Raw genomic sequence first — 16,278 nt, 5'->3', positions numbered from 1 at the left:
AAAGACAAAAGACCAAAAAAAAAATTCTTTTCTTGATTCAGCACAGAAGTAAGGGCTAGTTAAGAAGACATGAGGTCAACATCAACCAATCTTTCCCTGAAGCACCATCCAAATTTAGAGTTTAGTTCAGTTTGAAGCCTCCTATGCATTTAGGGAGCGTCCCAAGCACTACAGGCTTTGTCAAAGACTAGCACAGCCATGTTTGAGTGGATGGGGTCTTGCTGGCAGGCAGAACAGAGCGCTGAACTTGCCTTCTCTTCTCCCCGCCTCCCCGGGTCTCTGCAGCCTGAAAACCTGCTCATTGACCTACGGATCCCAGTGCCTCGAGTAAAGCTCATTGACTTGGAGGATGCCGTCCAGATCTCAGGACACTTCCATATCCACCACCTGCTGGGGAACCCTGAGTTTGCCGCCCCAGAAGTGATCCAGGGCATCCCTGTGTCCCTGGGCACCGACATCTGGAGCATCGGGGTCTTGACATATGTCATGCTAAGTGGGGTCTCCCCCTTCTTGGATGAGAGCAAAGAGGAGACGTGCATCAACGTCTGCAGGGTGGACTTCAGCTTCCCCCACGAGTACTTCTGTGGAGTGAGCAATGCTGCCAGAGATTTCATCAACGTGATCCTCCAGGAAGACTTTCGGAGGCGGCCCACGGCGGCCACCTGCCTGCAGCATCCATGGCTGCAGCCCCACAATGGCAGCTACTCCAAGATCCCCCTGGACACCTCCCGCCTGGCGTGCTTCATAGAGCGCCGCAAGCACCAGAACGACGTGCGGCCTGTCCCCAACGTCAAGAGCTATATTGTCAACCGGGTAAACCAAGGGACGTAGCCACCTCCCAGCCCTTGAGGTTTCACATGGAAGTGCAGTGTGAACCAAAGCAAGACTGAATGTGTCTGTAAATAATCCTGTTAAGTAGTTCCCTCCACACGGTTCTCTGGGTTGAGAGAGGTACCTCTTCAACCTCATCAGTGGTTATTCAGGGTCTGAGCAGCAGGAAGAGCCCCCTAAATCCAGGGACTTGCCAGAAGGTCATTCAGAAGAGACACAGATGTCAAGAGTCACAGAAAAGATTCAAAAGAGAGGTAAAGCTGACAAGGGGTAGGAGCGGTTATGAAATTTTAATCAGATGAGGGGTCACTGGGCGAAACTGAAGCTCAAGGCAGTGAGTAGAGAAGGTTTCTGCCTTTGCTGGAATTTGAAGCAAAAGGTTCTGTCTAACAGAGATGTCATGTATGTCGACTGTTCTGGTTTCGATTACTTAGATATAGTTTCTGAATAGGCTACATGGACACATGCCGTAAAATCTATCTCCTTCGGCTTTCAGAGTTTTATAATATAGAGAGATATATATGAAATCAATCCTAAGTAACTTTGAGTGTGCCAGTTCAGTAACTTATTTCCCTGAAGCATTATATTGTTTGGACTAAGCACAACTAGATGACAGGTTTTTTTAGATCATTTTATAAATCTTGTATAGAACTCTTCAACCAGAACCTGTGCATTAAGAGAAAGCAATGCTCTCCTCTTGCGATCTGTGATGAGAAGATTTTTCTCTCCGTCACAGGTATTTGACTCACCTGGATTCTATTTATGAAATGCTATCCCCAGATTCACTGGCAGCTCAGCGTTCATCTGGCAGGAAAGCCTGCTAGGAAATAAGTCCAAACACAGTAAGAGTTGTGGGGCTATTTTTCATGTCTACACCTGATTTGAAATAGGTAACGAATAAAACAGGTCCATACAAAAGTACCAGTGGAAACCTTTCCTGTAATTCCTGTGAACAAGATAACAACACTTTCTGATATCTTCTGCAGCTATAGGATGCAGTCCTCAGAAAGTTGGCCTGCTTTGTTTCTAACCTCTTATGGAAGCAAAAGAGGTGCTTACCAAAAAGGAGGCAGCCATATAGGCCTTTTAAAGGCCTGGTCCCAAGTCCTTTTTGAAGCCATGGAATACAATCTGATATATCACTCGAACAGAGCTTTGAGTTTTAACTGCAATTGCAATATCTACCACCATTCAGCCGCTGAGAGTTCCCTGGACTAAAAGGACTAATTGCACTTTGAGGCCAATGCTGCTTTCTGCTGTACATTCTCCTTCCCAGCTGATTATGAACTGCCCTTTTTTCCACTGATGGAAAAAAAAATTAAACCTGGGCATTTCATGTTTTTTTTTTTTTTCCTTTCTTTGCCTTTTCTTTTTGGTTTTCAGGAAAGAGGTTTTGTTTTTGTATTTATTCATGATCCACTGCTTATTTCCTAGTGTGTGTTTTAAACATCACTGTTATGCGAATGATATTTTTAAAATATAACTCAAGTGTCTGTCCAAATCAGGTTTAATTGCTTCTCTCCTATAATAGGATTGAGGAAATGAAAAAATCATGCGGCACAGAAGTGCAGATAGAGAGTTTATGAAGGATAAAGTACAAACCTATCTTAATGAAAAAGATGGAACTAAGCCTGAACATTAATGTATAAAAACACTATTCCTACAATGGAAGTATAAAATTAAAAATCCTCACCACTCATTTCCATTGATTTCAAAGTCAGTTTCCTCATCTCCCCTCCACCTTATCCCATCCAAGATTATAAATGAATAAATTAGTAGAAAGTACAAGCAATAAGACTAGATAGCACTTATGTATTTTCAGGATTAACCAAATATGTGGAAACTGACTCCGTCTGTATCTGTTTCCTAGTTTTCGAATGGCCCTGGGTCATCAAAGCTCCCTTCCTCAGAGCTCTCTCTTGACTAACCCTCCATAGACTTTATTTAAATTCATGTGTATGTACAAATACTATAGGATACAAGATTTGGAGATTTAAAACATATTTACTAAAACCTCTTTTGGTAAACATGTCTTCATCGTAAGATATGAAAGAAAAAAAGCCTGGTCCCTAGGGCTCATCATGGGATAGATTACAGGCACTGAGGATTCCAAATATCCATGCAGGATGGCTCGGCAAGTCCTGTTCTGTCCACTGTGGACAGTGAGTAAAGAGCCCCCTGCTGAGTCATGGTGAGTTTTCATGACCGTATAAGAGACAAGCTGAGTTTCTGCTTCAGAAGGACAGTGGTGTCCAGACTGCACAGGAGAGCATCAGAGAAGTCGTGTTGTAGGGAGGGCAGTTGACAGAATGTTAGATGGAAGCCAAAGCTTTTATAACAGCTTTTACACAGAGTTGGGATGGTCCAGATGGGAAGTTGGGTGGAATCCCCTCAAGTACCCATGCTGGGGAAGTGAGGAGACAGGAGAGGAGGGACAGAGAAATGAAAAGTTGCGTGATTTTGTTAATTGGAGCCAAAGTACAATCATTAGAGTAGAATGAGTTTAATAGAGGCCCCCAGAGAAAGGGTGTATATTTTATATAGTTTGATAACTGAAGAAAACTAACAGGGAGGCACCCTGTCTGCAAAGCTCCTGGTCGCTTCCACTAGGGATGAGATAACATTTCTGGTTCAAGTGGGCAACTGTGGTGAAGGATGAAGGGTTAGGAACCACTTCCTTATACCTATTTTGGCAGAGATATTTACTACTTTGTGGTAGAGAAGAGGGGAGAGATGAGAAAAAAACCCACTTCTACTATAATTATGGTGGTTCTTGCAATCACAACTTAACTAGGAATTAGTGAACTTCCATTTGAAATGGGAAAAATAAATGTTGGTTAAAGTCACAAGTTTCTTGCTTGGCTTATATTCATTGCATAGAAGGTTTTTTTGGGGGGGGTGTTTTGTAAGTGTGGGGTGCAGAAAGAGGAAAAGATCAGGGACAACCCACAAGGATTTTTTAAAGGTATAATAATTTACTGCATCTTTTACATGTGTTTCATATTAAATAGACTTATAGCAACTTACAGCTGAATGTGGGAACATTTTTAAGAAACAAAATTGTAATGTTGGAGGTGTCCTTCAGGTCTCTGACAGCCATAAACACTCTTGGGGGAGCAGAGGAAGCAGAGGAAAAGCTGGTTGCACCGCTTTGTGGTTCACAAGTCTTTATAAATAGTAGTGCCTTTCAGAGGGGAGAACGGGAGATAAAGAAGTTCATTGTATTTAGAGTGATAATATGGCAGCATTTTTTTCTTTATTTTAAAATATCTTTTAAAAGAAACCATCTGAACATAGGGTGAGCCCAGGAATTCACGAGTTTCGACCTCAGCTATTCCTGATTCGTCCTTTCTTACAGAAAGTCTTTGTTTTTTCCACCCCAAATGTCCCCATTGTTAAAATGGGAGTTGGGGAGAAGGAGGGAGGAATTAATCTCATAGGAATGTTGGGAAAATAGCTTTGTTGGGATGTCTAAAAAATACTTTGATTTTTTTTTTTAAGTGCTATACACTGCCAGTGCTAAAAGATTTTATTGATAGTAACTTTGAACATTCCAGGATTTCGATATTCTTGTCTTTGGATACCATTTGCAAACTCATGAAATTAAATGCTGTAAATTGATCTTCATTGGAGGCACTAGGTGCTCTTTGTCTGAATGTTATTTGGTCTTGATGCTTTAAAAGGTTGTCTAAAAAAAAGGTTAGGCGAGCTGATGAAGTGTTTGTTGATAAACTGTTTTCTCCAGTATGCCCTATGGCAGCGGAAGCAAAGAGTGAGATGCCCTCCAAAGCAATTGTGATGACCTTCTCAAGCTTTATGCTCTGGAAAAATTGACAGAGGAGAATCAAAACATCCCCTTTCCTCACTGGGAGGGCAGAAGTAAGAATAAAATATTTTCTGATTTCACAATTCATTTCTTCAGAGTCTCACAGGCACCTGTTATAAGAAGCAAATTAAATTCACAGGTGTAGAAATGAATTGGACTGCTGGCTTTTAGAAGGAAAACCTTGGGTCTTTTTTTTTTTTTTTTTTTTTTTCTTTTTCTTTTTAGATTGCTAGGTGTTTCTGGAGTCACCTATTTGCTTTCTGATCGTCTATATGATTTACTGCCCAGGAGTTAGTCATTACCTTTTCCTTGCCTATGTGGAAAAACATGGAAATTTAGATTTGCGAGAATATGAGGGGCAAATATGTTATACACTGGATGGTGGTTATTTCTGTGTATTAACGAAACCTTCGTCCCATGAGCTTGATAAAGGAGAAAATATTTCAAACATAAGAGTCTCTATAGTGGGGCCAACTCACCACTTCCTCATTCAGTTTTGAGGAATGTGGGCCTTATTTCTTTATTTCCTGTGTAGCGTCTCTGTGGAGTCTTGGTTAGGCAAACATAATGTGGGAGCTTTCCATGGATTTATTTGCATTACGGTTTTTCTTAACTATTTAAAATCTAGGGATTGTTTGGAAATGAATGACTAAACCCAGGGTAGGGTTAGGAAAGATAAGGTTTACACATACTCCGTTAAGAAAAGGGGAGCTACCGTCTTGATACCTATTTTCTAAAGACTATAAGGCTCTGAGTTGTTTCATTAATTTTAGAGAGTTTAAAAGGGCTGAAATTTGTGCATAGTGTTAGATGTTTCTACTAGAGAATATTATTCACGTGAGAAATCTATACGAAAAGAGAACACAGAAATATCACAGGCCATGTTTTCTCTAAAAATCATTTCTTCCTCATTTTCCATATATGTAGAAGTTAGAGGAGAGGAAAAAGCAAGTACTCTAAGATGAATTTTCCTCTTTAATGGACATGGATGGAAAGCCTGAAATTATACTCATAGGCTATTGAGTTTCCTGTCAGCTTGTTGGCTGGGAGATTCTAAAATGGGGTCAGATTTAGTTTTTATTCAAATGATCGAGATTAACTGTTTATTCAGATAACTTATTTTGGATGGTGAGGATGACTGAGAAAATGGAGGGTGTTGGAAAAGCGTGCAAATAGAAATTTTCAGAATCTCAATCCTGAAGCTTAATTTAAGCAAGCAAATTTCCTAGCCCAGGAATAGCTAGTATAAAAGTTCCATCAATGCCCTGACTTCTATCAAGAAATGAATCCACATCCTGTAGGCTTAACGGGGACTGTTACCTTGATCTCAGACTGTGGTTATGAATTTGAAGTTAACGAAACATACATCTTCTCTTATGAACTTAAGCCATATCTGTCCTCTCTGTGTTTGATTTTTTTTGACCCTGGTGCTTTTACTTCTGTTTCTGCCAAACTTCAGCCTAGTCTATGGGGAAGGTGAGTAAAACTAGTAGTTAAGACAAATGTGAAGACTGTGAAAAAAAACTAGACATATTCTTCAGAATGAGATCCTAGTCAGAGCACAATAGTGATCAAAGTGCAAACTGTTGGAAAATATGGATATATGTACATCTGTACATGTATATAGTGTATAATATGTATGTATATGTTATGGCTCATATGCAGAAATCTATCCATTTGAAGACAGTCCAGGTGGGTCAGTTTTTCTATTAGAAAACCATTGAGAGCCATTCAAAACCATTAGGGCTGATGGGGAGAGTTAGATTCTACTCATTGGGGAATTATTTGCTGTATTCTGAAGTCTACAAAGCTTGAAACATAATGTGGCCATCATTTAAGTTATTCTGTTTACCTGGAGTCAGAAGAATCTTTGTTTGAATTAATAATTGTTGGTTTGCGAACTTCATTGGCACCCCTTAGTTTTGAGTGACCCCTCCCCACCAAGTCTTTTGAGAGTGTGGGCTTCTCTGACCATTCAGATAAAGGGCCTTATCTATAAGTGGACAGGTTTCCCCATAGGGACCATTACACATATACATATAAGTACATACTTCCATAACGCTTGTAACAGTTGATTTAAAATCACTCCACAGTATTGATAAATAGCTCTATATTTTCAAGGTGCAGAAGAATTCCACAGCCTTAATTATTTCAGTGTCTTGCTGGTCTGCCTTAAGTGTATCTTCTGGGTTTTTGGTTGTCTCATTATTTTTAAATTTTTCTGCAGTTGTTCATTTTGTATGCACACAACGTCGTTTTGTAAAGGTAGGTTGTAAATATTTTATTTGTAAGTCAAAATCACTCATGTGTAATGTTGTAAAGTGATGATCTGCTGTCTTGTTATTATTACTACAGTAAATGTTATAAGTTATGGATGAAACTTCAAAATGTACATCTCACAAGTTATGCATTCCTATAAATATACTATACTAAAGATATTATTTCTGGTGGTCTTTTCTTTCTAATTAAAACTTCTGTTAGCAAGAAAAGAGTAATTTTTTTTTTTTGCTCTTCCTCCAAATATATGAAAGACTTTGACAAGGTGAAGATACTGCATTATTACTATAATAAAATTTGCCCAGCATTGTGGAAAGAAAGCAACAATTTTTTTGTGTGTGTGTCTTTTTTGGCATTTCTTGGGCCACTCTCACGGCATATGGAGGTTCCCAGGCTAGGGGTCTAATCAGAGCTGTAGCCACCGGCCTACGCCAGAGCCACAGCAGCGCAGGATCCGAGCCGAGTCTACGACCACAGCTCACAGCAATGCCAGATCCTTAACCCACTGAGCAAGGCCAGGGATCGAACCTGAAACCTCATGGTTCCTAGTCGGATTCGTTAACCACTGCGCCACAACAGGAACTCCCAAGAAAGCAACAATTTTGTAGCTTGGAGAGGTATTCTAAGATATTTCTCTATCCAAAAATGCCAAATAAGACTCGATGTGTGTTGTTAATTTCATTCTGGTGTTTTATTTGGCAACTTTGTTAGAAAATTGGCAGGCCATTTGGGATAGATCTCACAAGTGTATGCAACATAGTGTGGACTCCAGGAGCCTGGATTAGCCTGTGCAGATATGATAAGGTTTTGAAAGAGTCTGTGTGTGCCACACCAGTGCAAATGAGATGGATTCATAGGACACTGACAATTATCTGGAGTGTGTGAAAGTAAAGGAAAACCATGGAATTCCCATCGTGGCGCAGTGGAAACGTATCCGACTAGGAACCATGAGGTTGAGGGTTCGATCCCTGGTTTCACTCAGTGGGTTAAGGATCCAGCATTGAGATGAGCTGTGGTGTAGGTCGCAGATGCGGCTCGGATCTGATACTGCTGTGGTTGTGGTGTAGGCTGGCAGCTGTAGCTTTGATTAGACCCCTAGCCTGGGAACCTCCATATGCCTTGGGTGCGGCCCTAAAAAGCAAAAAAAAAAAAAAAAAAAAAAAAAAAAGAAAGAAAGAAAAAGAAAAGATAACCACATTTGAAATGGAGTGTGGAAGCCCTGAAGGAGGAGCTCTTAGGCAGGCACCAGCACATACCACCCTAGGCAGCCGATTTTACTTTGCTGGGCGGGAAGAGGCTTACTTTACTACCCCAGGATGAGGAGGGAAGTTTTTCTCCTTCCCCACCTACAGTGGGCAGTCTTGAAAAGCACCAAGATTCAGCCAATAAGAAACCCTTATGACCCTGAATCCTTGATTTCCTCCAAAGGACTTTACTTTAAAGCAGCCCCTCCCAATTTCCCGGTTCTCCATAAAGTAACATTCTTCTTTTTTGTTCTCCGATTTGCCTATGTTTACCATAGTTTGCATGCCCCAAATGTAATTCCTCTGCCAATCCCAAACAGAATTCATTTAGCTGGTAAAATAAATGGTCATCTTATTCTTAAGGTTGACAGGGTAGGATCTGAAGTATATTGATTAGCTTATTTTGCAAATAACTAAAATATTTTAACATTTGGTTTCTATTTCATCAAGGTTTACTTGCCTTTATTTGAAATGAGAACTGTCAAAAGCATAGGCTCCTTCACACTGGCTGGTCATCTTGTCTTCAGAGAACACAGACATACATTAAAAAACACAGAAACAAAATCAGAGACTTCCCTTCCTGGCTCAGCGGTTAATGAACCCGACTAGTATCCATGAGATTGCAGGTTTGATCCCTGGCCTCATTCATTGGGTTAAGGATACAGCGTTGCTGTGAGCTGTGGTGTAGGTCAAAGGCTCGGCTGGGATCCAGTGTTGCTCGGGCCAGCGGCTGTAGCTCCAACTGGACCACCTAGCCTGGGAACTTCCATATGCCAAAGGTGTGGCCCAGAACAATGTAAGTAACAATCATGAGCTCATTGTTTTAAGGGTTATTGTCATTAAAGTATTGCCTTCTATACATAATGGGAATCACCCCTACTTTAAGGAATTTATATGTAAATACCAAATACACTTAGGTTTTCAGATTGGCTGGCATAATTATCCTCCTAGATAACCCTGATACCAATCAATTCATCTTCCTCTACTGTCCTCCCTTTCTTCCTCATCTGCTATGCAATTTATGTTCCAAGCACTTGAGCTTCTCTAATGGGAATAAACTCCAGGAGTTCCCATTGAGGCACAGCAGAAACGAATTCGACTTGTATCCATGAGAATACGGGTTCAGTCCCTGGCGTTGCTCAGTGGGTCGGGTATCTGGTGTTGCCCTGAGCTGTGCTGTAGGTCGCAGTCTCCGCTCTGATGCTGGGATGCTGTGGTTGTGGCATAGGCTGGCAGCTACAGCTTGGGTTCAGCACCTAGCCTGGGAACTTCCATATGCAGCAGCTGCGGCCCTAAAAAAAATCAAAGAGGAGTTCTCAATGTGGCTCTGTGGTTAACCAATCCAACTAGGAACCATGAGGTAGCTTGTTAGATCCCTGGCTTTGCTCAGTGGGCTAAAGATCCTGCGTGGCCGTGAGCTGTGGTGTAGGTCGCAGTAGGGCTCAGATCCCCGTGTTGCTGTGGTCCAGCTCCGATTAAATCCCTAGCCTGGGAACCTCCATATGCCAGTGGGTGCAGCCCTAGAAAAAGACAAGAAAATAAAAAATAAATAAAAAATTTTAAAAAGCAAACAACAAAACAACCAAGTCCAAACGCAGAAGAGGTTTATTACAATTACCTGTTAAGCGTTTTATAACCCACGTGCAAATTGTTATGACATTAACATTTGCCAAATGCCAAATGCCATGAAGTTAATAAAAGAATTGAGCAAAAGTCCTCCTCTTCCAAAACTTACACTATATTTGGAGAAAGAGGAAGGGAGAGGGCAGTTTACCAGGCAAATAGAGACATGCTCGCCCAAGAAGCAATTTTAAGAGGACACTGAGGCATAAAAAGTAGGCAGGATTTATACAAACTCTCTTGAGAGTCTTGATTTTAAGATCCTGGAGCCACTCTTAACTCTTCGAGGCTTGAAAGCCTAGCCATCTCACCCACAGGAAGCGTCAAGGTAAATTTCGCTACCGTTACTTGGAACCTGCCCTTAAACCCTCGACTCCGACTTCCTGGGAACCCTGAACAGCCCGCCGAGAGCCCGCCCAGCCTCCGGAAAGGGCGGCGGAAGAGGCGGGTCTTATCAGGTGATGTCATCAGGCGCCGCAGGCAAGCCGCGGTTTCGAGTTTGGTGTGAGCTAGGAGCGCGGGACCATGGCCGCAGCCGATGTAGCTTTGGCGTCATTGGTGACTGGTCTGTACGACGTGCAGGCTTTCAAATTTGGGAGCTTCGTGCTGAAGAGTGGGCTCTCTTCCCCCGTGTACATCGATCTGCGGGGCATCGTGTCTCGACCGCGTCTTCTGAGTCAGGTGCCAGCCCGGGAAAGGGAAGAGGAGGGCTGGGTGGCAGGGATGGGGACCAGGAGGAGGTGGGGGTGACAGGAGTTGGGCTGTGAGTGAGAGCTAAAGAGCCAGGCAGGCGGGCAGACCCTGTTATCGGCCAAGATGAGTCGGTTTTCAAAGCCTAGAGACCACGAACTGTTGACCTAGAGGGCAGACTCTGCTCTTTGAGTCATCCGCTTTGACACGTGTTTTTCAAGAGTCCGGAAACCCAGTTTGGGGCCTTGTCTCCGACAGAAGTAGTTGCAGGAGCTCCGCGTATTTAACCTCGGGAAAATGAGACGCAGGGAGAAGAAAGGAAAAGGTGGTTGGAGTGCTCCAATACTTGGAAGGGCTCTTGCTTGGAAAAGGGATTCGCTTTTACACTGTGTGGCCAGGAGCAAGAATTAAAACCAGAGGGTGGACATTTCATGGAGACAGTGTTTTGGTATATAAAAGGAAAAATTTTGTGCAATTAGGATTTTAGCACAGTGTTTCTCAAACTCTGAGTGCATATGAATCACCTGGAACTTTGTTAAAATGCATGATCTAATTGAGTAGACCTGAGGCAGGACCTGAGTTTATGCATTTCTAACATGCTACCAGCCGGGAGCTGCAGACCACTCTGTAAATAGAAGGGTCTAAATATGTAGTCTGATAGAGTTGCTACTAGCCGCATGTGAACATTGAGCATTACGGATGTTTAAATTTAGTCCCATATGCCTAGTGGCTGCCTTATTGGGCAATGCAGATATAGAATGTTTCCATTATTACAGAAGTTCTATCTAGAAAACATGTCTTCTCCACCACTAAGGATTTATGTTCACTGGTCCTGAACGTTACTGAAACTCAGCCTCTGACCAAGGATACTGAATAGAAACGTGGAGACAGAGTTTGGGGCTAAGGAGAAATGAGTAGCTTTTATTGCTTTGCCAGGCAAAGGTGGCCACAGCAGGCTAATGCTCTAATGACTGTGCCCTCCTTTGGGAGAGAATAGGAAGTGTTTTTATAGTTTCAGAGTGGAAAAGAGAGCCATAGATAAGGATCAGAAGAGTTGCAAGTTTGCATTCTTCAAAGCTGGTATTTGGTGGCCCCCAGACTGGTTCTGGTAGTCCTTAAGGCTATCACACCTTTCTGGAATGAAGACTGCTTCATCAAGTAGTTAACATCTTCCTTTTGTTGCGGGTTTTAGTTCTGCAGAACAGTTTTGGCTTCCCTGAGTAGCAACTGTTTGAACCTGGCCTTTGGAACTCAGGGAAAGTCATAGAGGCTAAATGAGATCTATTTACTAAAAAACAAGAAATAGGGGATGTAGAAAAGCTTTTGTGTTCAGGAGCCCCATAGGGTCCTGCTTGGTTTCAGCTCCACTTTGTTGTGAGGTTATTATGAAAAGGACTAAGCGCTAGTTGTAGGGGGTTATTCTCACCATCCAGAATCTTGCTATGGTGCATCTCATCAGGGCTGAGAAAGCAAATGACTAAGGATGTCTATTGAAAAATTGGTTTATTTTTGAAGAAGTCATCAGTTGACAGATGATTCAAAATTATGATTTTGTTGTTTTTAGGGTCGCAGGTGCAGCATGTGGAAGTTCCCAGACTAGGGGTCGAATCAGAGCTACAGCTGACGGCCTACACCACAGCCACTGCAACACAAGATCTGAGCCATGTCTGGGACCTACATCGCAGCTTATGGCAACGCCGGATCCTTAACCCACTGAGCAAGGCCAGGGATCCAACCCACATCCTCATGGATCCTGGTCGGGTTCGTTACCGCTAAGCCACAGTGGGAACTCAAAATTATTTTTTTGATAACTGGTTCTTTGGGATGTGTGTGTGTGATTTTGGGTAGTTAACTCAGAAGGAGTTCAAAACATTGAGAGACCTGGCTATGAGAGAACTCCTTGATAAGAGGCCAGATAAAAATTCAGGCTAGGCTTTATTGGGGCCCCTACTGCAGCAGGGTGAATCAGCAGGATGTATCAGTAACAAACAATGGTTCCTTTGTTGCTCACTCCTTGGGGCTGGAGTGGTGGGGGGTCAGGGGGTTACTAGCTGTTTCCTTATATGGAACCGGGGTGGGAGTGGGTGGAGGGCAGGGCCAGAGGGGTAGCTTAGGTGGTCTGCCCACCCTCGGTGGTGGTGTGTGCAGGAGACATGCATAGTACCCTGCTTTTGCTCTCATCTCTTCAGAAGTCACAGTTGGGGGTTTTAGGATTTTTTTGTTTCTTGTTGCCCATAATTTGCCCTGAGTGTGCATGAATGTAGTTATTTTTAGTCCCTTATAGTTTCTTTGTATTTTATTGCTCAAGATGTTTGCCCAGGTGTAAGCATTGCAACCACTGCATTAAGGGTCCCAGGTCCCCAGCCTGTCTCATTCTCCACTGAGAGATTCCACTCTTTTATTTATTTACTTTTGTCCTTTTAGGGCCTCACTGGTGGCATATGGAGGTTTCCAGGCTAGGGGTTGCATCAGAGCTGCAGCTGCCAGCCTACACCACAGCCACACCAGATCTGAACTGTATCTGTGAATTATGCCACAGCTTGTGACAATGCTGGATCTTTAACCCACTGAGTGAGGCATGGATTGAACCCGTATCCTCATGGACACTATGTCCAGGTCCTAACCCACTGAGCCACAATGGAAACTTCTGCACTCTTATTCTTAAGGGGAAAGGGGCCGAAATTCTCTTCTTGAGACATCATGAGCTTTACATCACACTGCTGGAGCCTAGAAGATGTACACTTAACCAAAAGTTTAAATACAGAAGGACCAAAAAGGAGAATAAAAAATAGCCTTTAAAGGGCCTAGAAAGCAAAGGCGTCAGGTTAACTGTAGGGGGGCTTCCTTATCTGTGGACCAGACAAGAGAGATGACATTGTCCCTGTCAAAATCGTGAAGCCATTCTGCTTGGGTGTATATTTTTGGTAATCTCAGGGTTAAAGTTTAACATGTTTCTTTGTTTTTAGAGTGGAAGGCCTGGACCTCTTGGTCCCAGGTCTCCTCCTTGGACCAAAAAGCCTTAGCCACAGATCTGCAACAGTAGGGAAGATAATAGAGCACTAGATGAGGAGTTCGTGCCTTGGCTCAGGGGAAACAAATATGACTAGCCTCCATGTGGATGCAGGTTTGACCCCTGGCCTTACTCAGAGGGTTAAGAATCTGGCATTGTCATGAGCTGTTGCGTAGGTCACGGACGTGGCTGGGATCTGTTGTTGCTGTGGCTGTGGTGTAGGCTGGCAGCTGTAGCTCCGATTAGACTCCTAGCCTGGAACCTCCATATGTTGTGGGTGAGGCCAGAAAAAGACCAAAAAAAAAAAAAAAAAAAAAAAAAAAAAAAAAGCTCTAGGTGAAACGTAGCATAAATCAGTATGACAGAGACGAGAAGGGTTATGATAAAATGAAAACCTCCTGCCAGAAAGTTTTTTCTACTCTGTGGGATCCTAGAGAACAAACTAGAGCAGCAGTTTTCAATTTCTCCACTCATTAAATAGCAAGGATTGGTGGTTAATTGTCTGCTGAAGCCAGGTGGTTTGTCGAATTTTCTCAGTGTTGGTTTCTATTTGGCAAGAGGTTTTGATGTAGGTGCAATAAAACGTATAGGTAGCACAAGTCAGTGTGGCAAACTGAAACATCAGAGTTGGGAGCGGAGAAAGGTTTATTGCATGGCTAAGTGAGGAGACAGGTGGCTGGTGCCTCCCAAATATCCTGAACTCCCCCAGTCAAAATTGCAAAGCATTTTTACAGGCAAGGTGAGGGAGGGGCCTGGTTGGTTATTGCAGACTTCTTGGTGCAGATACCTTTGTTCTTGTAGCTGTCCACAGAGGTCAGGTCACCATGATCCTGTAAACCTCCAGCAAGATACATATTATACTTCAGAGAGGAGCTAAAGCAGGGGATGTGGGGGAAGGGCCTGCCTAGGGAAGGCCCCATAGGGTCCTGCTTGGTTACAAGTGTTGGCTGTTGCACCCTGTTCTGCCAATAGGTAATCCAGGACCAATTGGTTGTCAAGTATCACCTTGGCCGGGGAATCTAGATATGTTTTGGATTTTTGAGTTGCTTCTATGAGATGTAGAACCTCAGCTCCATCTTTTACAGGGGAATTTGGGGCATTTAAAAGTTCTCTTTCTAGAGTTACAGTTGTGGCTCTGCAGGTTAAGGACCTGATGTTGCCTCTGGGGATGTGGGTATGATCCCTTGCCTTACTCAGTGGGTTAACTCTTGGTGTTGCCACAAGCTGCAGTGTTAGTCACAGATGCAGGTTGGATCCTGTTGGCTGTGGTGTAATCTGCAGCGGCAGCTCTGATTTATCCCCTGGCCCGGGAACTTCCATGTGCCACAGGTATGGCCATAAACAGGAAAAAGGAAAAAAAAAAAGTTCTCTTTCTTTTCAGATAGCTGCATGGGTATATATAGCAGGGAGGGTGTGTTTTGAGTCTTTGTGTGTATTTATAATTTTTCCTTCCCCTAAGGTTAAGACTCAGGTTAGGGCTGTCATGCTGGGTGGCAAAGGTTTTGCTTCTGTGATACCAGGAGCACTCACAATAGCATACACTGCCCTCCTGACTCTATCTTTAATGAAACTACTGCCATCATTAAACCATTCCTCTTTAGGATTTTCTGTGGCTTGATCTGTTAGATCAGGCCTGCCAGCATAAACCCAGCCAGGGGTTTCAAGGCAACAGTGTGTTAGTTTGGGACTTTCAGCAGGCTTAAACTGGATTGAGGGTGGGGCAGGTTTTGAGAAGGCGGCCTCCAGTTAGCCTTTATTCTCCAGAATCTTTTGTACTTGATGAGGGGTCTGGACTTCCAGTGACTGTCCAGAGGTAAGCTTGTTAGGTTCTTCCACTAATAACTCAGTAGCAGCTCCTGCCCAGAGGCCAGAGAATATAGTTGTTTGGGAAAATAGCCTATTGGCTGAGGAACTTCTAGCTTTTGTACAGAGGCCCCCAGGGCTGTCCCTGCTTTTCAGCTACATACAAGATGAGTGGATTTTTTTTTTTTTTTTTTTTTTAATTGTGGAGACCCAGAGCAGGTGCTCTGGTGAAGGCCTGTTTGATACTATTAACAGCCTTTTCTTGTTTCCTAGTCCTGTGTAATGGGTCCATATCTGGGCCTTTAGAGGCTTCATATGGGGGCTTAGCCATTAGTCCAAATCCGCAAAATTCTGCCATGCTTAAGAAGGTACGAAGATGTTTGGGGCGCTTAGTTCTAATATAGCTTGTTTTCTATCGGGAGATAACTGTCTACTTCCAGGGTTTATAATATATCTCAGATATTTAACTTGTTGCCTTGAAATTTGTCCCCTTTTTTTGGAAAACCCTGTAGCCCTGAGCCCCAAGGAAATTAAGGACTCCAGTGATAGTCTGATCTGAGGCCTTCATGGTGGGGCTACAAATTAATATATCATCTACATACTGCAAACTAGCCCCTTCTTTTCCTAGGGCCTGGGTGAACAGTTTGGGCTGTCTTGAAAACCCCTGAGGCAATACTGTCCAGGTATATTGTTGCATTTGGCCCAAGTAGGGGTTAGTCTACTCAAAGGTAAACAGATAATATGATGAGAGATGAACTGGGATGCAAAAGAAGACATCCTTGAGGCTAAGCACAGTAAACCACTGGGCATCTTCAGAAACCTGGACTGGCCACAAGAGGATTTATAGGGACCATGGCATCATTTACTGATTTGAGGTCTTGTACCATCCTGAATTCCCCATTTGGCTTAATAACTGGCAGAATGAGTATTGCATGGAGACTGACAGGGCCCTAAGAGACCATGTTTTAGGAATTTAT

The 16,278-nt window shown here is 43.0% G+C and overlaps 2 protein-coding genes across 14 annotated transcripts in view; both read left to right on the top strand.

The window, feature by feature from the left end:
* The window catches only part of KALRN (kalirin RhoGEF kinase), a 695,174-nt gene extending 688,076 nt beyond the window's left edge, over nucleotides 1-7,098 (top strand). For all 13 annotated transcript variants that reach the window (XM_084990933.1, XM_084990932.1, XM_084990931.1 and 10 more), the window contains one exon: nucleotides 286-7,098. In XM_084990933.1, the coding sequence (XP_084847059.1) occupies nucleotides 286-831 (546 nt within the window). In that variant the 3' untranslated portion in view covers nucleotides 832-7,098. The remainder of the gene's footprint in view (nucleotides 1-285) is intronic.
* A 3,156-nt stretch (nucleotides 7,099-10,254) lies between these two features.
* Nucleotides 10,255-16,278, top strand: part of UMPS (uridine monophosphate synthetase) — a 38,799-nt gene continuing 32,775 nt past the window's right edge. Inside the window, exon 1 of the mRNA XM_021071253.2 lies at nucleotides 10,255-10,479. Within this exon, the coding sequence (XP_020926912.1) occupies nucleotides 10,324-10,479 (156 nt within the window). The 5' untranslated portion in view covers nucleotides 10,255-10,323. The remainder of the gene's footprint in view (nucleotides 10,480-16,278) is intronic.

Source organism: Sus scrofa, chromosome 13 (assembly GCF_054392235.1).
Source record: "Sus scrofa isolate SSC_HxYL_T2T_F1_AM1 chromosome 13, Sscrofa_HxYL_maternal_Yorkshire_Landrace_v2.0, whole genome shotgun sequence".
Taxonomy (NCBI): domain Eukaryota; kingdom Metazoa; phylum Chordata; class Mammalia; order Artiodactyla; family Suidae; genus Sus; species Sus scrofa.
Note: the sequence above shows the minus strand (reverse complement) of the source record. Positions and strands in the feature narration are given on the sequence as shown.